General features: G+C 50.3%; 1 protein-coding gene across 3 annotated transcripts; it reads right to left on the minus strand.

Moving 5' to 3' along the window:
- Positions 1-1479: 1479 nt before the first annotated feature.
- On the minus strand, positions 1480-17874 carry Fam160b2 (family with sequence similarity 160 member B2). Of its 3 annotated transcripts, none has more exons than XM_031361858.1 (17): positions 17618-17874; positions 12040-12118; positions 9660-9832; positions 8447-8551; positions 8235-8357; positions 6853-7098; positions 6580-6776; positions 6237-6345; positions 5942-6018; positions 5488-5677; positions 4728-4873; positions 4493-4621; positions 4280-4370; positions 3990-4133; positions 3535-3675; positions 3254-3354; positions 1480-3096 (listed from the first exon to the last, which is right to left on the minus strand). In XM_031361858.1, the coding sequence occupies exons 1-17, from the start codon at positions 17660-17662 to the stop codon at positions 2958-2960; spliced, it is 2235 nt and encodes a 744-aa protein (XP_031217718.1). In that variant the 5' UTR covers positions 17663-17874; the 3' UTR covers positions 1480-2957. The 3 variants fall into 3 exon arrangements, with proteins under 3 accessions (XP_031217718.1, XP_031217719.1, XP_031217716.1); XM_031361859.1 differs by lacking the exon at positions 17618-17874 and adding an exon at positions 17489-17569; XM_031361856.1 differs by lacking the exons at positions 12040-12118; positions 17618-17874 and having other exon boundaries at positions 8447-8541; positions 9660-9757.
- Positions 17875-21304: the final 3430 nt, after the last annotated feature.

Genomic DNA, 21304 nt, shown 5'->3' on the forward strand with positions numbered 1-21304 from the left:
CACACAGCAAGCTCCAGTGATCCTCCTGTCTCCTTTACCCATGGCACTAGGATGTCAGATGTGTATGCAGCCACACCCTGGTTTCTTACTTGGGTGCTGGGAACAGAAAGAAACCCATGTCTTAGTCAGCACTTTCTCTCACCCACTGAGCCATCTCCCCAGCTTGGCACTGATATCTCAAAATGAAGCCTAGATTATTCTTAAAAGAATGTGTGTGAGTGTGTGAGTGCAGTACCCTCAGAGGCTAGAGGCATCAGATGCCCTAGAGCTGGAGTGAACGGGCAGCTGAAAGCTTCCTTACATTGGTACTGGGAACCAAACTTAGATCCTCTGCAGTAAGTGTGTTACTCATTAGGCAGCCTCTCCAAGTGGTTCCTAGGCACCGTTGGAACCCTGCTGAGGACCTGCTTCTCAAATCTCATGATTACCTGACCCCCTGGATACTCCCAATGACTCAGAATACTCATTCCCGTGCTATTTAAAAAACAACAGAATTGGGAGTTGGGAGCTAGGCATCAAGAGTACACTTGTCTTACTCCAGCATTCAGGAGGCTGAGACAAAAGGATTACTATCCAGTTCAAAGCCATCCTGGGCATTATATAGCATGACCCTTTCTCAAAAAGTCCAATGCACCAACAAAACATAAAGAGCAGTGTTAAGGACTGAGGCCACGGGCTTTACCCAGGCCAAAGAAGCACTTTTTTTTTTTTTATTTTTTTTTATTTCTCTGTGTAGCCCTGAGTATTTTGGAATTCGCTCTGTAGACGAGGCTGTCTTGGAACTCAGAGACCCCCGCCCTCTTCTTCTCCCTCCTGAGTGCTGGGATTACAGATGTGTATCATCACTTCCCAGCTAAACAAGCGTTTTTACCCATAAAGGATACCTTTAGATCTGCTCTCCAAACATCTACGTGTAAGTTTTCATCAGTCCCAACTGTTAGGACTGACATGGTCCCACAGCACACAGCAACACACAAGAGGCTACCACACTGCCTGGTGTCTCTCGGTGACTCTAAGGCTGGCAGGCTCAGTTGTAGGGGAAGGGCATGAAACAATGTTGCCCAGCCCAGAGTCAGTCCCATGTGCTAGGGAGTATCAAAGCTGCAATGTCAGGACTCACACTACCTCCTCCCTCTCTCCAGTGCTGGACAAGGAATTGGGTTGTCTTCCTTGGGGTGAAAGACGGCCTAAAGGGGCAGGAAAGTTTGGGGAAAAGAAAAGTAGGCTGGTGTGAAGGTTCTGTGCCCCAGTGTAGGGGAATGCCAGGGCCAGAAAGTAGGAGAGGGCGGGGTGACAGGCATGGGGAGGTGGGAGGCAACAGGGATTTGTTTTTGTTTGTTTGTTTGTTTTTTGGAGGGGAAACCGGGAATGGAGAAAGTTACATGTAAATAAAGAAAATATCAAAAAAAAAAAAAGAATGAATAAGTGTATTTTAAAATGAAAAAAAAAAAAGAAAAAAGAAAAGTAGGCTGGGACTAATCAGCGTGTCCACACAATCACAATATTTATTGCTGTGCTGTTGTGAAGACACCATGCAAATGCCAAAGTGCATTGAATATTGCCCAGCCCCTCAAACGCGTAAGAATCTCAGAGTGTAGACCCACTCCACCAAGGTCTGCTCCTGTCCCACACCAGCACCCATATGCACTCACAGCTCGCTCACACACACGTACACACACACACACAATGCGCGCGCTCTCTCTCTCTCACACACACACACACACTCAAATTCATAGCTCTCACACACACAGGAGTGCATGATGTTCTTCTGAGCAGCAGAGAAGTACTCCCCCGCTGGGAGGAATGCGGGAGAGGTAGAGGTCATGGAGTTTCCTCCTCTTTCATGTCACCTCCTGGCAACCTGTGCCCGGCTTTGAGAGGCGGCATGGGCAGGAAAAGGAAGCAAAAGGGGCTCTGGCTTGCCCCTCCTTGCCCAGGAGCGAAGCCAACAACTGCAGGCCTGTTGTGAGGTAATGCCTGGCGCCGCCCGAGTGTTCTTGCAGGTTGAGACAGAGTCAGGCCGGGTGGGGTAGAAGCCCCAGCCATGGAGGACATACGAAGAACAATACCAGAGCTATCTGCTTGTGTCTCAGCCTATCCTTACTAGGCTTCAGGGGTCTGGAGTTGGGGTGCCCTATCCCATCTGTACCTTGAGTTCCTGTACTCGCCAGGATCCTGGGAACTCCACTAGGATCCTTGGACACTGGGCAAGATTCAGAGGGCAAGGCCCACCATCCCTGGTCAATGACCTCTCTGGCCAGGTGTTTCCGACTTGCCGAGACGGGTTCAGAAGGCGCCAGAGAGGAACCAGCTGGAGCTGGAGCCTGGCACCCAGCTCCCAGCTCCAAGGCTCTCGCCTGCCCTGGCTGCAGCTGCGCCAAGGCTCTCGTTAGCAGCTGCCCCCGCCTGGGCGCAGAGCACACTTTGGGCATCTGCCATGAGGCTGTTGGGAATTTTGCAACAGTCTCCAGGAGGGTAGAGCAGGAAGAGGGGGCTTCCCCTCAGTCTCCTCCTCTGTCTCCTTCACTACTGTTCATGAAGCCATGGAGAAACCTGCAGTCTCAGTAGCTTCCATGATACCTAATGTAACAGACAGGGTTCTTGGCCCCCTAGCTCTCTGGACTGGATTTTTTTTTTTTTTTTTTTTTTTAGCCAGACTCAAAGGCAGCAAGCAGTTCATTGCCCTTGCCCCTGGAGCTGTCTCATGTTGTGGCCCTGTCGCAGTATAGCAGAGAGAGTCACGCAACATGCAGGGCGGCATCTAGGTGCCCACTGGCCATCCTCCAGCTCCTCCAAAAGGCTCCAAGAATACCACTGCCTTAGAAGCCAGGGCCTCCCTGAAACCTCCGCTCATGTGGTCAACAGGTGAGGTGTCCTGCAGCTGAAGTCCCCAGCACAGAGGACAGAGTGGCAGCATGGCCAGGCAGGAGTCTTCCCCCACCCATCATGCTCCTGGCTCAGACTTGCCCTTCTGGAGGTGGAGAGAAGTTCAGGTAAGGACCATGTGGAGGAAACTTGACAAACGCAATGGCAGCCAGCTCCTTGCAGAATTCCTCAAGTACTACCACGCCCTGGAGTAGGGTCTGATGGTCCAGACTGTGGAGAGACAGTGGCAGGTAGGGGATGATGGCATGGCTGGGTGTCAACAGGTGTGCTGATAGCATGACAGCTCATGTCCACAAGGCTTGACCCAGGACAGACTCCTCAGTGCTGCCCTTCCAACCCTGGGCACCCACCTCCCTTGGCTACTTACTGCTCTCCGGGAATCTGGCCCATCAGTTGCTTGCGTACCAGGAGCAGTTTGCCTGAAAACTGGGGTACCCTCTGAATTCTTTGCATTAAGTCACCGATCACCTAGAGCCCAGAAAGGACTAAGATGAGAAGTGACCATGTCCCACAACTGCCCCTGGCTCTACCATCCCATTGGAGGCGGGAGGACAGGACTGGAAAACCTACGCTGATACCGGTAAGGGTACTTATCCAGTCCCACCCCTTGCCTTGCTCTGTCCCTTCCTGTCACACCCTCATCCTTACCCTGACAAGCACAGAGAACAGGCTCCTGCAGCCAGGGGCCAGGCTGATGTAGGGATCCAGGAGGTACTCATGGATATGGGGGTGGGGGAACAGGGCGAGCCGGGACAAGACTGAGGTCACTTGTAGGTTCAGGCTGTACGGCTGGAGGGAACAAGATGGACAACGCTGAGGGCTGGCAACCAAGGCTGAGCATGTTTGCACTCCCCAAGCAAGGCGCCTGGCTGCTGTGAATGTGTGCGGGGGTGGGAGGCTCACGTGATGTATCTATGTCATGGATTCCCTGGGGCTGAGGGCCAGAGCATGTTAGGGCGTGTGGAGAAGAGGCGAGACAGGGCTTCCTGCCTGGGGAAAGGTAAAGGGGCTGTGGAGCTGAGGAACCAAAGAGGGGTCCACCCTGGTCCCCAGTCTCACAAGGCCCAGCCTGGAGTTTTCCTAGGCATGGTCTTTATGGCTACCTGATCCAAAATCCGGGCGATTCGATCAAAGAGCACTTGGAGGAAGCGACCCTCAAAGAAAGGCCTTTCAGGCTCATGAGAGTCTAAGGGTGCTAGGCCCAGGGGCCAACCCCAGTGGGCCACACGGGAGCTGCACTCCTGGAACTGAAGCAGAGGAGAGGAAGAGTTGAGGGAATGGACCCAGAGAGGCCTAGGTGAGGGACCCCATAAGAACAGTGTGGGGCTGAGACTGTATCAGGGGGATATCAAAGAGCCTAGAAGGGGAGGGGAGCCACAGGGCCTTCACTCACCAGGCCGTAGGCATCGTGCACATATGTGTCATATCCATTCTCCTCCAGGAAGGCTGATGTCTTGGCTTCCTCAGGGACCAGGCAAAGGAAGCTAAGAAACAGGGGCCTAGGTGTGGAGGCGCCTCCCCAGGTTTCCCCCACTCTCTGCTGTTCACAGGGTCCCAAAGAAAGAATCTAATTCAGGTGACTCCGCTTGCCTAACCTGCTTCCCACCTGTTAACAATCTCCGTCACTGCTGTTTTGCCATCCGAACTGGTGGCAGGAGCTGGGGGAGGCTTTGTGGAGGGCTGAAGGCCAGAATCGAGGAAGCCATCGGTGAAGTAGGGGTCTTCCTCCAGATCCCTGCAGGCAGGGAGATCACCATGCCCCGATGAGCAGATGGATGAGTGGCTGTCATGTGTGTGCTGAGTCCTGGGCAGCACCCTGCCTCCCTCTCTGCTCCACTTACAGGGTATCCTCATAGCTCTCCGGTTCTGGCGAGCCCCGGGCCACATATAGGCGGCCCTCAAGGTTTTGCAGGACCAGACTGCGGATGGCTCGCTCATGGGGCTTCTGCAGCAGCTCCTCAAACAGCCTCAGCGTAGCAATGCTGATCTAGAATGAGAGAGAGGACAGCAGGGGACCCTCCTTTCACCCTCCGACCTACTCTCTCTCTCTCTCGTTCGTTAGTTTGTTTTTTTTTAAGACAGGGTTTCTCTGTGTAGCCCTGGCTGTCCTGAAACTCACTCTGTAAAACAGGCTGGTCTCAAACTTAGAGATTCACCTGCCTCTGCCTGAGTGCTGGGATTAAAGGCACATGCCACCACTGCCTGGCTCCTCTCGGTTTCTCAATGCCTGAGAACCAATGCCAGATAAATTCCTCTAAGGTAGGGTCACCTCCCTTGTTGGTTAGGGGCTAAAGAAGGGGTTCCATTTCTCATCTGATGTGTCATCGCAAGTAAACGCCTTGGTTTCTCTGTGCCTCAGTTTCTGAATTAGAAAAAAAAAAAAAAATGGGACTACTTCAGAGAGTTCCAGTCTCCAAAAGCTGAATGAATAGAAAAGCAGTTTGCAAAACTACAGAGAACCATGACAAAGACAACATGGCCATCAATCATATACTGTCACTGCTATGGCTTGAGGCCTGAGGCTGAGCTACCTGGGCCAGCAGGAAAGAACCTTCTGGAAGTCCTGTGTGGGCTGTGGCACAAGCTGAGATGAAGGCTTACCTCGTCAGAGAGATGGTCACAGTGCATGATGAGGTGTGTGCCCAGAGTATGGGAACTGCCCTCTATGGCTGCAGTCTGCTGGTCAGTGCCCAAGAGGAAGGTCATGGCCTCCTGCAGCAGTGCAGGGGAGCGCAGCTGACGTAGCAAGGCTGTCAGCAGGGCAGTGGAGGTCAGGATGCTCTGCTCAGACCTGTGGGGACAGGGACATGGACAGAGCAGAGGAGGGTCAGTGGGAGTACAGAACATTTCCATTCTCTTCCCATTGTTGGCTAAACTCCCCATCCCTCATGAGGTCCTACAGTTAGGGGTGGAGAGGCTGTGCTCCTAGAGCCATGTGCGTGTTGGACCTGGCAAATATTAATAGGAGGTTCCTGGCCTCTGTTCGGCAGAAGGCCTGGTAGGGTGGGCCAGACACAGATAAGAGCCATGAACAAGGGACTGAACAGACACTTACACATGCAGGAGCTGGGGCTGCAGGGTCTCTACAAACAGCTTCTCCGCCACAGCCTTTGCCAAGGCGTCTGCAACCACCTAGGAGCCAGAGAGCATGTCTCCTGCATTCAAACCCCATCACATTCATTCCTTAAAAAATCACGTGTCCTCACGCAGCCCCCAGATATGTCAGAGAGGCCCGATTAACCAGGGCCAAGCTGGCATCGGGCCTCAAGTCACAGTGCGTCAGCTCTACTCCATCACTGCCATGAAACCCTCGTTGAGCAAGGAAGCCTGGTCACACCCGCCCCACTCACCATGTGTGCTTCTGTGATAAGGTGGTCACAATAATCAAACCAGCCCAGGAAGGCAGCCAGAGCCTCCTTGCCAGGGAAAGCGGTCTCATCAGACGGGGCACTGGGTAACCTAAAAGAAAGGAAAGCCAGAGTCCGGAGGGTGAGCAGGAGCTTCAGGGTGTTTCTGAAGGATAGCTGAGGGTGGTCTCCACCCATCGAAGGCCTCTGTTGCTGGGGTCAGATTGGAGAAGTGAGGCTGGGAAGGGTCCTTGGGACTGGCTCTCCGCCTGCCCTCCCGGGAAGAAGGTAGGTAGACTAGCAGCAGCTACAGGTATTTCCCAGTCTCCCTAGGCCAGGAACCCACCTCCAGCTGATGCCTTCTAAGGTGGCAATGTCTGCTGGGTCAAGGCAGGCTGGCATGGACCGGTACAGTTGGCAGAGGTGCTCGGCTATTGCCATACAACAGGAGGTACTTTGTGTCAGGTAGGTGGCAGCTGCTGGTGAGGCCACGCTTACCAGCAGCAATATGTTCTCCTGTGCCTTCAGGGCCAGCCGACTCTTCTAAGGGATGGGAAGATGATGTCTGAGAGAACAGCTCTCTCCGCCCCTCCCACCCTTGCCGGCTCTGTGCCCAGACCTTGCTCTTGCACAGTCCAAGCAGGGAGGTGATAAGATTGCTCTCCCCAGGCCCATTTTCTGGCCCCTCAGTCTCCGAAGGCAGGTGGATGCTCAAGGCTGGGACACCAGAGTGCTCCTTATCCAGTCCAGGATCCCTGTTGGGAGCATCACCGTGGGGACAGTCCTTGTCCCTATAGCCAGCTATGTCTTTAGGTGGAACTGTAGACTCTCTGGCTGTCTTCTTCTTACCTATAATCTTTTTACCCTGAAAGAAAGTGGGGTGAGGCCAAGGTCAGAAAGGAGATCACTCCATCCCACAAGGTGCTTCCTTGTGAGTGCAGGGTTAAGAGTCAGGGGTAGTAGAGCATCCCTGTAATCTTGGAAGGCAGAGGGAGGAGGGTCACAAGTTCAAGTCCAGCCTGGTCTACACAGTCTCACTGTGTGTCTTTTTTTTTTTTTTTTTTTTGGTTTTTCGAGACAGGGTTTCTCTGTGTAGTCCTGGCTGTCCCGGACTCAGTCTGTAGACCAGGCTGGTCTCGAACTCAGAAATCCACCTGCCTCTGCCTCCCAAGTGCTGGGATTAAAGGCGTGCGCCACAACCGCCCAGCCTCACTGTGTGTCTTGCCAGGCATTATAATACATATTGTACCTTCAGACCTTGAGAGGCTGAGGCAGTAGGATTATAATGTTGAGGCAAACCTGGGACATGTGTGTGTATAGACATACATACATACATACATACATACATACATACAGACAGACAGACAGACAGACCACCTGCCTCCGACAGTCAAAATAAGAGCCAAAACAGATGGCTCATCAAGTAAAGGCATTTGCTACAGGAGACTTAGAGACCTGAGTACAATCCCCAAAACCCATGTGAAGTGGAAGGAGAGAGCTGACTCTACAGAGTTGAACTCTGACCTAAACAAACTCATACACACTCACACACACACACTCACATTCACACACAAACACTCACACACGTACTCATATACACATGCACACTCACACTCACTCATACAAAATGGGCTGGACTACGGCTTAGTTGGTATGGTGCTTGCTGAGAACACATCAAGCCCTAGGTTCAATCCTCAGCCCATAAACTGGACATAGTGGTACACGCCTACAGCTCAACACTAGTGAGAGAAGAGTTAGAGGGATCAGATATTCAAAGTCATCCTTGACACTACACAGTGAGTCTGAAGCCAGCCTGGACTATAAGAAACACCTCCCACCTCACCCCCACTAAAATCCAAAATGCAGAAACAAACAAAACAAAGGAGACTCATCCCAGAATGCTTGTGGGCACGGACTTGTGCTGCTTCCTCAGCAGGGTCAAGAAGGCTTGCCTGCCTCTGGGGCTCCCCACCACACTCTGTTCCCCGCAGGAGCACTTACTTCCAGAATATAGGCCAGCAGCTCTGGATCCTGCTGTATCTTAGAGCAGAGGACACTGGTGAACTGAACTTCTTCCTTCTCTGTGAGGGAACCAGGGACTGTCCCTCCAAGTCGGAGAAGTTTCTGAAAGAGGAGCAGCACAGACACCCAGACGGACGGGTGTTGGAAAGGGAAGCTCTCTGCCCGGCACCCTCCGTCTCCTTGGTCCTCACCTGAACAGGCCTGTGCACACTCAGATAGTGCAGCAGTGGGTGCTGCACCTGGGCCAGGACCTTGCTGAAGAACTGGAACACCTGCTGTCGCATGCCTGGGGGGTACTGAGACAGAGCATCCTGTCAGAGGTCTGAAACACTGCTCTGCAAAGAGCCACTGGGCTCAGAGCCTTCCTCCCTTCACACAGCATATAAAACAGACCTTCTCGTCTTGCCCCAAACCCCTTCCTGATTGAACACAGCACTCTGTCCATATCTACTGGTTTTGTATCTGTGGGTTCAATCAGCCTCAGATCAAACATGTATAGACCTCAGAAACATGTATAGACCTTTTTCTTATTTTTTTTGGGGGGGGGGGGGATTGGTTTTTCGAGACAGGGTTTCTCTATATAGCTCTGGCTGTCCTGAAACTCACTCTGTAGACCAGGCTGGCCTCGAACTCAGAAATCCGCCTGCTTCTGCCTCCCAATTAAAGGCGTGCGCCACCACCGCCCGGCGACCTTTTTCTTATTGCTAGTTACTGTAGCTCCATGAGTTTCACAATACTTATATTTATTAATTATAAGCAACTTAGAGATGACTTAAAGGCATGGGAAAGTGTGTGCAGGCTATCTAAAAACATAGTCATTTCTGGATATCTGTGGAACATTGGTTCTGGGAATCTGTCATCTACCAATCTATCCATCATCTCTCTCTGTCCCTCTCTTTCTTTCTGGATTCTACATAAATTTTTATTTTATTTACTTTATTTATGTTTATGTGCACACACATACATGTGCCACATCGTACATAAGGAGGTCAAAGTACAACTTTCCGTTCTCTCCTACCATGTCGATCCCAGGAACTGAAATCAAATTGCCAGGCTTGGTGGCAAGCACCTTTCCCACTGAGCCATCTTGCTAGCCCTCAGATGTCATTTCAAAGTGACTTGAACATCCACAGATTTTGGATCTGAGGGTAGCAGGGTCCTGGGACCAATCCCCTTGGATAACAAGGACCCAGTCTATGTGATTATGCCGGCCCTCAATCTCAGCACCTAGAACATTGAATAGAGTCCAGGAAATGGCAGGCCCCTCTTGGCTGAGTGATGAGGTGAGTTATCTCAATTAGTCACAGTAATTGTTCCATTAGATAGAGGAGCACAGGTAGGAAAGCGTGGGATAAGGGTTTGACTAGGGTGGAAGTTTCCAGATGCCCCAGGCGCACTGCCCACCTCCGCTTTGCCCAGAGTGCACAGGGTCTCCAGGATCTTGTGTTGTAGCAAGTATTCCAGACAGGGTCCAGCCTCACCAGAGGATGCCTGCTGCTTCTCCTCATATACCAGGATGTCCAACATCTGCTTCAGTCGCCAGGGGATATCTGTTTTCTTGGCCGGGGTGTTTTCATCTAATTGAGGTTAAAGACACAAGGATAGGCGATAGGAAGAGCAGCAGACCCTCTCATGACAAGCCCAGAAGAAGTCACGACTGAGATGGGCTAAGTGGCACCAGGAAATGGAAGTTTACAGCTGATACTTGTATATTTATTTAAAGAGACAAAGTGGCAGGGGCTAAGGCCCAGGACACCACGGGCTGCTGGATGGGAGTGTGTGCTTGCTTCAGTGTGTCATCAAGTGTACAGCAACATTCCCTGTTAAAGTGAGAATAGGGACCCCTTATGAGCCCACAGGAAGACATGGGTCCATAGAAGAGGATTTGAGAGTCGCCTATCTGTTCCAGGCTTTCGTGGACAGCTCCAGAGTCTGCCTGGTGACTGTCCAGGCCACATTTTATCAACTTCCTTCCTAGCATCTCCCAGGCCCTGGCCTTGCCCCTTTTTCATTGTGGGAAGCCACAGGAAAGAACAGACAATCTGTTGGCCAGGTGGTACCTAAGTAGAGAACAGTTCCCAGCTGGCCTTGGAGCACCCCCTAGCTTTCCTTTAAGGCAATGGCTGTTAAGCAACACACCTTGCTTCACCCTCTCCCTGGAACTCTGGTCTAGAGACCACTCTGGAAATTAAGGGCCTAAATGTAGAAAAAGACCCAGGTCAGGTGGAGGACTCAAGACAGCTTTAGGCTGGACTTGGAGGTATAGACTATAATCTCCCGCAAGGCAGAGATATTAAAAGTTCAAAGCCAGTCTAGACAACCTAAGTGAAACCTTGTTTCAAACTAAAAAGTAAAAGAAAAGGCCCCCAGAATGTAGCTCAGTGGGGCATAGAGATAGGATTACTCTGGGTTCAACCAATTCCCAGAAAGATAGCATAGGACTCAGTATAAAAGACTGGCTTTCAACTGGAAAGAAATTCTTCCCCACCCCGAAACATCTGTAACGATCAAGAGCCACTTATGGATGTCACAGTTGAGAGAGGTGATATTAGACTCAGGTAGGGAGATGTCAGAACTGCTGCTCAATAGACAACAGTTACTTACCATTCAGTATGAACAGTCCGGTCTCAGTGTCCATAGGCCAAGATTGAAGGGATCCTGGCTTAACAGATTCCCCACGGTTCCCCCTCCCATTCCCAGAGTGCTCAAAGGCCATTTTAATTTCATGGGCTGGCTCAAGCTGGAAAGAAAGCCTCTAGAAAAGTCATAGGTCCAAACACAGTCTGAAATCAGGGAGATGAAACGCTACAGACAGGGGATCTGGTTACCTGGCAACCAGGCTTATGGACTACTAAGCACCCAATCAGATTCTGACCCCCTCTGAGTCATGGTGGGTTAGCGCATGAATGCTTTGGCCCTTTGGGGAATGTCAGCCAGCAGAGAAGGGACCCACGCATGGTCCAAGCCTTAGCTCTCCTCCTTGTACTACTACTTCTTTTTTTAAAAAAGAATTATTTATCTTATGCCTAGGAGTACACTGTAGCTGTCTTCAGACACCAGAAGAGGGCATCAGATCCCATTACAAATGGCTCTGAGACACCATGTGGTTGCTGAGAATTGAACTGGGACCTCTGGAGGAGCAGTCAGTGCTCTTAATTTTTGAGCCATCACTCCAGCCCCTGCCTTGTACTTCTTAAGGTAGCCAAGGCAAAATGATTTATTATACATTAACTCTCTAAGACAAGATCTCAGGTATCCCAGGGTGACCTTGAACTTCTGATCCTCTTGTTTCCATCTCCTAAGCCCTTGATAACAGGCATGCACCATCACCTGGTTTATACAGTGAGAACTGAACCAGCAGGTCTCAGTATAGGCTGGGCAAGCACATTGCCAACTGAGCTACATCCAAGCCCTGTTGCATTTCCTTTAATCAACAGTCCTAGTGACAAGCACTTGGGACTGAAGGCCTGAGGACTGCATCCAGTCGGAAACTAAAGCAAGTGGAGTCAGAGTCAGGCCAATGAGGTCCCCAACCTCCTGGTTCTCACTTATCACTCACACAGCTCCTCCCCCAAAAAGGTCAGAGTGGGGTCAACAACTTAACCCTGAAGACCAGCACCAGCTAGGGCTCTGGGTCTCACTCCCATCCATCTGTATCTCTGGCTCAGCGATGATGGCTCAGGCGGAGCCCTGACATAACCTTCCCAAGATACCCCCTGGTCACTCTCCACCCATTCTCCCCACCTCCGTCCTCAGGTCCCAGGCTGGGGAGCAGCAGACTTACCTGTGCTCTCGATATAGTAGTGTGTGATGCCTTTCCAATGCTCCACGAAGGCCTGCAGCAGGTCAATGCTGGGCTCCCGCTGCAGAGAGAGCAGACATGGTCTTTGTGGGAGTGCCAACCAAGGGCCCACTAGCACCAGCACTCACAGGAACGGCCCACGTGCCTGCTCAGTATCCAGTGAGTTCTAGGTCCTAGAAAAAGCATTCTGTTCCCAGCTTTGTCAAAGGGAAGAGCAAGTCATCTCTCCAGGACACAGCAGTATAGCCTGCCCAGAGGATGTCTCCCACAATCCCTACCCCAAAGGCTCTTTCCACAACAAGTAAGCATATTGAAGGAGGAACTGACACAAGTATTTCTGCACAGTTCAAAGTCCATACATGCTATAACAGAGGGCCTACCATCAATACAGGGGCATCTGAGAAGAAAGGTAATGAGATTGATACACATGGAAAATGCATTTGGGTTCCTCTCTGTTGAAATCCAGGTGAGCCTATGTACAAGGACAAGGCAGGCTCTACTCAGACAATTAATATTTCTGTACCCCATAAAGGAAGGGCTTTACTTATAGAGAGCTTCAGTCTTCAATCCCAGGCAGAGGTCTACACCCCTAAATCTAGAGACTTCAGACTCTGCTCTCTGCAAGCCCCTCAATTCCCCTTCCCCAAAAGTATTCTCTCCATTACTGGTTGATGTTAGTCATAGGTGCTACAGTAGAGAGAGAAGCTCACCAAGATGCTAAGCTTTCATTTCTGAATGAGCAGAGAGGTTCAGCCTTCTCGGGAAAGACTGACACACAGCTAGCTCACTCCAGTTACTTTATTCAAACATACAAGGTTAACTGGGGCCGGGAAAGGTTCCAGAGACAAAGTTATCTTGCCCTTTGCTGCTCCCACACAAATCCCAATCCCTTTTGACCACAGCTAGCCATAATCAAAAGGAAGAACTCCAAGTTTGCCAGGAGTCCCTTAGGACCAAAGTTGGTTGGAGCTGCAAGCTCTCATGTAGCTCTGAGCAGATTCTCTAGAGACATTGCAAGATTTGGTCTCATAACAATTTCCAAGCCTCTACTAATTGACCCAAACATAACAAAGGCTTCACTGAAGCCTTTCACTTAAAGCCAGACACAGAGGCTTTGCTAGACACATCTCTACACTCCAACCTTGCTCTCTAGCTGGCACTGGCCTTGAATCTAGGATGATTAACTGGCCTGAAAAAAACAAACAAAACAAAACAAAAAAACCTTTCCTCGTACACTAAATGTTTATAGGCAGACAGTGGCTTCCCAAGCCCTGACTGACACACCCGCAATGCACCCCTACATCTAAGGTTTGAGAGACACCGCGGAAGTGGGGTGGGAGGGCAGTAAGTGCCAGAGGACCAGAAGGTCTGCCGCAAGACAATGTCTTCCAAGTGACAGGGAAGCTGCGCCCATGGAGTCTCAAAATACAGTCACCTAATCAAGATAGTATGAGTTGGCATGCCAGTATGGATGGGGGAAAAGTTCGAAAGGCGCCACCTCCTTGAAGAGCTCCAGTTGATAGCTGCTGAGAGATGGAGAATGTCTTCCTGGGAGACTAACACCCTGACAGGTTATCCAGTACCAAAGGGTCAGCCCCTGAATGTGTGCAAACAAGCAGCAAGGTGTGTGTGTGTAACAATAATTAAAGAAGAGGAGGTCATTAATGTGAGAGGGGCTAGGAGCATGGGAAAGTTTGAAGGGGGACGGTAAGAGGGCAAAATGACTTAAATACAGTACTCCTGAAAAAAAAAAATTTTTTTAAAGGAAAAAATAATTGTTTCCAGGACAGAATGCATCAACAGCCCCCACCACAGGTGTTCATTTCCTATAGGTCTTTGCTCACACCACAGTGTCTTGGGGTTCATCGTCCCTTTATACTTGCCTAGGTCCTGAGACTCCTCAGCGAGGTCAGTGAAAGGCTTGGGCAGCTCCATAAAAGTCTTGGTACCACAGAGCAGGGCATATCTAGAATCAGTCATTTGGTACCCATCTTGTGAGTGCCTTCTAGGTGCAGGCTGCTGTGCTCTATGCCACAAGCAATCTAATGCTAACTAAACCTCCAGTAAATATGCTGTCACCAAGAGAAGAAGATAAAATGTACCCCAAACCAGTCATCTCTGAGGAAGCAGCAGAAATGGAAAGGGACGTCTTAAAGCGAGTTGCTGCTGGAGGCTGGAGCTATGGCTCAGTGAAGAGCACTTGCAGCTCTTCAAGATGACATGAGCTGGCTTCCCAGATCCCATGTCAGATGTTTCGCAACTGTCTGGAACTCCAGTTCGTTGGATCCAACCCCCTCTTGTGGCTTCCACAAGTACCTGCACACACATGGCATAGATTTGCATATATACAAAGTAAAAATAAAAGTAAGTCTTAAGAAAAGAGGAGACACTAATGGATTCCTTTCAGGATCCTGCCAAAGAACAAAAGCTCCAACTGGATCAAATTTCAGCAGTGCAAGGGAGACATTCCCAGGAAAGATCTGGGCAGAGGGCATTAGGGTAAAGGGCATGTGGGTCTCCAAGGCCAAGTCAAGAAGCCTGTTCTGTGTTTTGCTTTTTTTTTAAGGCAGCAAGGTCAGTGCCAACTTCGGAGGAAGGATCTGTCTGGTAGTGTCATGCAGAAGAGACAAAGGAGGAAGATGTTAGCTGGCCATGGCAACCGGGGAGTAAGGAACAACTAAGTCAGAAGCTCTGAAACTCTCCCCACCCTCCTTGCAGACAGTAGGCTCTTCTTTCAAAATTAGTTGTCACCGTGTGTGGTAGTGACAGCATACCTTTAATCCTAGTAGTGAGAAGGCAGAGGCAAGAAGATCTCTATGAGTTCAAGGCTAGTATGGTCTACAAAACAAATTCCAGAATAGCAAGAACTACAAAGAGGGATCCTGTCTCAAAACTACAAAGAGTAGATGCAGGGTCAGTGATTCTTCCAGAAAGATATTACCCACAGTCCTTCAAGATACTTCATCCCAGGCTGGTAAGGCGGCCTTGCTCAGATAAGAATCCCAGGACCTCTGACCTGCACATGCATGCTTGTGGCACACACCCCCCATACACATACACACTAATCAACTGAAATAATAAGATACCTCACCCGACTCATCATATTCATATGCCACCATTATTCAGGTCCTGATAGACTGTCAGCTTCCACAGGGCCAGGGATATAGGATTTTTGATTTGCTTGCTTTCTTGGTTTTTTTGAGACAGGCTTTCTCTGTATAGCCCTGGCTGTCCTGGAACTCATTCTGTAGACCAGGATGGCTTTGAACTCAGAGATCTGCCTGCCTCTACACCTCCCAAGTGCTGGAATTAAAAGTGTATGCCACCATGGCCCAGTTTAGAGCTTTTTTTTTTTTTCAATCTGGCTTTTACCAACTCTCAGAAAGCTCCTGAAGACACTCTTGCCATACTTTCTTGTCCTAGAAAGTCCTTGGGTCCTCGGCAAGCACACCAGTGGCCTCACAGTTCCTGTCATAGGGTCTTATCTAGCCTCAGATTTCATCTGGAAGTTCCAAATAACCTCGCGCCAGACTCCATGAAAAAGACTACTCAAGAGACGCAGGGAAGAGGGGACAGCCATCAACTCCTGATGGACAGATGAGAGTAGGGCAGAGCTCTCTACCTGCATCTATTTCTAGATACCAGACCAAACAAAACAAAACAAAACTACCAGACAAGTTCCTCTAAACAATAGCAATATTTCAATATTTTTAGAAAGAGCCACAAGGATCCGTACTGTTGGGTCCAGAAGGAGCAGAAAGCGGTACTCTGAGTGGTTCATATTCGACTTGATGTTCCAACCCGAGGGAACACCTAACTCCCTAGAGAGTGGATGGAGCTGAAAAGACAAATTCCTATGTGGCATAAAGCACACTTTCTGAACATGGTCTGTATGTTGCACACTGCACGTAACCTGCCTAGAAATCTGTCCCTCCGCTCTGCATCTGCAGCCCCGGGTGCCTCAGCTTTCTGCACTCAGTGTGTAAGGATCAAGGAAGCTCAGGGCTGTCCACACTTCCAACCCTCCTGGAAAAATGCAGCTGTGTCCAGAAGGATGAGTTAGGGTATCAGATCGCTTTCTAAGATGACACTTGTTTTTATTTGGGACAGGAAGAAAAGGTGAAAAGGTCATTTTGGAAACTCCCTCTTGGAGTACCCTAGACCCTGTTCCTCACAGCAGAGCAGGTCGGTGGGGGGAGGGGAGGTTAAAGAAGTGCCTCCCTCTTTTTTTTTTTTTTTTAACCAGTTTTTCCTAAGGCCGAGCCAATTTATAATAACAGCCACCAGGCATGGTGCTTTAATCCCAGCACTCAGGAGGCAGAGGCAGGTAGATCTGTGAGTTCGAGGCCAGCCTGCTCTACAGAGGGAGTTAGAGAACAGCCAGGGCCACACAGAGACACCTACTTTGTCTCAAACAAACAAACAAACAAAAACCAAACGACAAAAACAATGGATGTTCTGACTGGGAAGGGGATGTGTACTGGGGGGGAGGGAAGGTGGAGTCAAACCTACGATTGTTTCTCCAGAGACAATTTGATAGACTAAAGCCATCAATTAGAGGGTGTCCTTATACAATGAGAAAGAAAGAATTAACTTTCCAAATAGCCTCTTGCAAGGCTACTGAATGAAGAAGCGACCCACTCACAGTGAGCGGCAAGGGACATGCACTTATGCACTTTCAGACAAAAAAGGCCCAAACACAAACTGACAGTTGTAAACACACAGAGAGAGAGAGAGAGAGAGAGAGAGAGAGAGAGAGAGGGAGAGAGAGAACACTAAACCGCTCTTCCCTGCAAGCCCCTCAGGCAGGCTGACGTCCCCAACTCAAGGTCAGCTCCGTGGCCGGAGATAAGCCTGCAGAGGGCTGCTTCCGGGTTCTCGCGACCACCCACCCCGGCAATGCTGTCTATCCCCTTCCTGGGGACTTAAGTCACTCAGGGCGGCAACTCCCATGGTAAGAGGGAACTCAGTGCGGGAACTCCGGCTCCCAGTAGTTGTCTGGCAGCTAAGAGAGGAAGGGGAAGGCTGTTGTCAATCCCAGGTGAGGAGGAATGGAGGAACGTCAGGAACGAGAACGGAAGGCTGACGGCCTGAGGAGGAGGCGTGGGAGCAGATCTGGGAGAAAGGGCTGGCGACGAAGGAACCTTCCGGGAGAGGAGAGTGAGAAAGCCAGCTAGCGGAAGCACTCGGGCGCAGGGAACGTTACGGGGAAGCCGTGCGGAGCGCCGATCGGGGGACCGAGGCGCAGGTCAGGGGGAGTGGGACAACAGGAAGCACCACAGGAAGCAGTGCGGATCGAGGGATCCGGGCTCAGGATCGAGCGAGCGTGGCTCAGGGTCACAGGAGTCGGGCTTAGGATCAGGAGAGCGAGGCGCAGGATCGAGAGAGCCCGGAGCTAGGCGCTCCCGGTGGCCGCGGCGAGGGACCGTACCCGAAGACGAGGCCCGGAAGCGGCGTCGGGGCCAGGGGAGGGGCCCTGCCCGAGCGGCCCGCACCCGCCCGCCCACCCACCCCCCCTGCCCGCGCCCGCCCCTCCGGTCCGACCAGGGCCCGGCCTCACCGCCCCCACGGCCTCCTGCAGCAGTGCCCCGAGCCGGCTCAGCATGATGGCGGCCCGGCCCGGCTCGCGGCCCGGCTCCCGGTGGCGGCGCGGCGGTGGCGGAGGAGGCGGCCCAACGGGCGAGGGGCGGGACCCGGCCCTGAAACCCCGCCCCCGCCGGAGGGCTCGGGGCGCTCGACGCCCAGGGCTGGCCAGGTCGTGAAGGAGAGGGCACCCTGGGGTGCCCTGGAGGTGGGGAGCACCCTGGGGAGCCGGTGACCGCCAGTGAACTGGCCTTTCCCTAAGGTCCCTTTGGGTAACACCCAGAGACTTCTAATTCCTCATGCACCCTCGCAATCCTACCAAAACAGTAGCCCCTGGACACGCATGGCTGTGGAGCGTTTAAAATGTCCTGGACCTGCCTGACAAGCTGTGTCAAGGACACTCCAGAAGGCAAAGACACCGTGGGGAGAAAAGATAGCTAGCTCCACTATTGGTATTGACGACACGTTTAAATGTAATGGGTTAGGAATACTGGGTTAGGTTATGGCTAATTTAATTCCACCTGTCGTTCGGTAGTTTTTTTAAAAAGTGGTTATCGGAAAAGATGTTCGCTAAGGTTTGCAGTTTGATTAGATTGATTTGATTGGAAGAGTCCTAACCAGATCTATCTCATGTCCCCTACCCTGGAGGGAAAGAAGGCTATGGGGCACACCTGCAATCAATCCCAGCACTCAGTAGTATTAACAATTCAAGAAGGTTGTGAGATCCCGTACCAAACACACACTCACAACACACACATACTCTGAACACAGAAATCCACAAACACATACAGACACACACACGTTCGCATACACACACAGACACCACACACACACTGACACCATGCACACACACACACACCACTCAGAGAGAGTGAGAGGTTGAAGACATGAAACATTTAAAACCAAAACCAAAGCAAACAATAAAAAACAAGGGCTTCATGAGGCTCTTGGTTCAATCCTCAGTATCAGATAAGTAAATAGATAGATAGATGAATAAATCATATATAATTAAATTATTTATGTGAATATTTATGTAAATTTATATAGGTATTTACATAAATTATAATTTATATTCTAAATATTCAGGCTATCCTAAAGTTCACCATTATTTTTTGTTTCAGCCTTCCAAAGGTTGAGATTATAGGCTTGTGTTACCATACCTGGGCTGCATTGTAAATTCCAGGCCAGTCTCAAAAATAGTGAGACATCAAAAACAAGAGTTGGGCATATAAATTGGACTTGATGTCACATGCCTTTGATCCCAGCACTCGGGAAGCAGAGGCAGGTAGATCTCTATTAGTTCAAGGCCAGCCTGGTCTACAGAGCAAATTCTAGGACAGCCAATGCTACACAGAGAAACCATATCCTGAAAACAAAAAAGAAAAAGGAAACAGAGTTGACATTTTGTTTTGTTTTGTTTTGTTTTTTGAAACAGGGTTTCTGTGTATAGCCCTGGCTGTCCTGGAACTCACTCTGTAGACCAGACTGGCCTCGAACTCAGAAATCTGCCTGCCTCTGCCTCCCAAGTGCTGGGATTAAAGACACACGCCACTACTGCCCAGCCCAATCTTCCTTTCCTTAGTGCTGGGATTTGGCATATGCCTGGTGTGTCCACTGCTAACAAGAGAACCCAGGGCTCATGCTGCTTTCTAAGCCCCCGACTCCTGATCCTAAATAGTGAGGTGTTTAGGAAATAAAACCAAAACAAAAGCTTTGGAAACCACTGGAATAAAGTTGCCCAGGTTTTACATCTTTGTGTCATAAGAAGGAAGCATGAGGGACTCTCCCTAAGGCTTTGTTTTAGGGGTCAAGAGCCTCACTTTGAAGGATCCTAAGTTCTCAGGAGTTCCAAATCCTTTAGGACTTAGTGTCAAAATTCATCCGGCCACAGACATTTCCAGTCAATCTGATGGATCATGTGTTGCTTCCCTTGGTAACCAGTGAACTTAACATTTTCTGCAGCGGCTTTGAGTTCTAAGTAAACAGGGTCCACATAAGACTACATAGTCAATGATGTCTTATAGCATATGGGGAGCCCAGGCCTGCTTTCCCTGGACAAATAGCTGTATAGCTCCAGTGCTGGAGATGTAACTCTGTAGTAGCTAGTACTTTCCTAGCCTGCCCAAGACCCTGGCTTTGGATCCCTAACAGTGACTACTCCCCTGAATGCCCTTCCCCCAAAAAGAGATAGGACACTGCCCTCAGCCCTCACCTTCCCCCTCCCCCAACACACACACACACACACACACACACACACACACACACACACGATCTACTCATTGGTTTTACGTAACCTTGGGTTTCAGGTAAAATGTCCTCTCACTTGTTGGAAGGGGTCAAAGAATCTGTCCTCTTGACCTCACAGGCTTGTTTCAAGGATAAAGCCAACTTTTCTTAAAATCATTGTTCAGGGGCTAGGAACGTAGGTCTTTTAGGCAGAGTGCCTACTGAGCACACACAAAGCCTGGGGTTGGCTCCCCAGCACCAAACAAACCAGGCGTGATGTTGTACACCTGACGTCTCAACATGCAGGAAGTGGAAGCAGGAGCTGATTCAAGGCAGTCCTTAGCTGTAAACTCCATCTGACTGGCAAGAAAATCATAGTCTTGTTTTGAGTGGTTCTGATCTATTTGCTTTGGGGCCAGCTGGTCCTCTTCCCCCAGGCAAGCACATCCTCTGTCTTCCCTTTGCTCTCTTCCAATCAAACTACACACTGAGCCCCACCTCAGGCTCGAAGCTCCACAGTGGTTGCAGGCGGAAGGCTTCACCAAGGCTTCATCAAGGCACCAAGGCACCACTTGTTCCTCAGTCACCAGGTCTCCCTCCATTCCTGCTTCCTCTGCTTGGTGCTTGGCAGGCAGTCAGCTTACCACCTCCTGGTAACAGTTTCTGCTAGGCTTCCCTGCTGGACCTTGGGTGCTAGGGAGGCCAGTGTATTTGAGGTAATCCTCTGAGGCTCTCAATTTCCCTCTAACTTGGAAACACAGAGCCCCTGGAAAAGTGGCAAGTAGCACTCTATCCAGGCCAGCCCTTGCTCCTGTGTCCTAGAGGAAGGAAAGGCACTGTGGGTATTGTCCCTAAGCCCCCTCTAGCTCACATGAAACCTTTCCTAAGACTTTCTTGACCTGATGTCACCTGTCCCTATGACTCAGGGCTGTAGCTTATAAAGAAACAAACATGGGTTATCAATGTGGCTCAGTTGGTAGAGCACACATCTAGCAAGCAAGAGACCCTGGGTTTGATTCCCAGCACTGAATAAACCATAGCTGTCTGTATATTCCAGCATTTGTGAAGCAGAGGAAAAAGGGATAGGAAGTTCAACCTCATATACAAGTAAGTTTGAGGCCAGTGTGAGCTAGCTACGTGAGACAAATAAAACCCACAAATATGTGCTATACGCCTGTGATCCCAGCATTTGGAAGGAGAATGCTGGATCAGGAGTTCAAGGCCAGCTTTGGTTGTGTAGCAAGTTCAAGGCCAGCCCTTGCTATGAGACACCTTATTTCAAACAAAACAAAACAGAATACATGAATAGATAGTTCTGGCTACTGGCATAAGCCTATACTCCCAGCTACTTGATATTGAACCAAGAAGACCAAAACTTCCTGGGCTACAGAGTGAGAGGTCAGGTCCAGCCTGGGCAACTAAAGAGGTAAGACTACTG

The sequence above is a fragment of the Mastomys coucha genome, unplaced genomic scaffold (genome assembly GCF_008632895.1).
Source record: "Mastomys coucha isolate ucsf_1 unplaced genomic scaffold, UCSF_Mcou_1 pScaffold9, whole genome shotgun sequence".
NCBI lineage: Eukaryota > Metazoa > Chordata > Mammalia > Rodentia > Muridae > Mastomys > Mastomys coucha.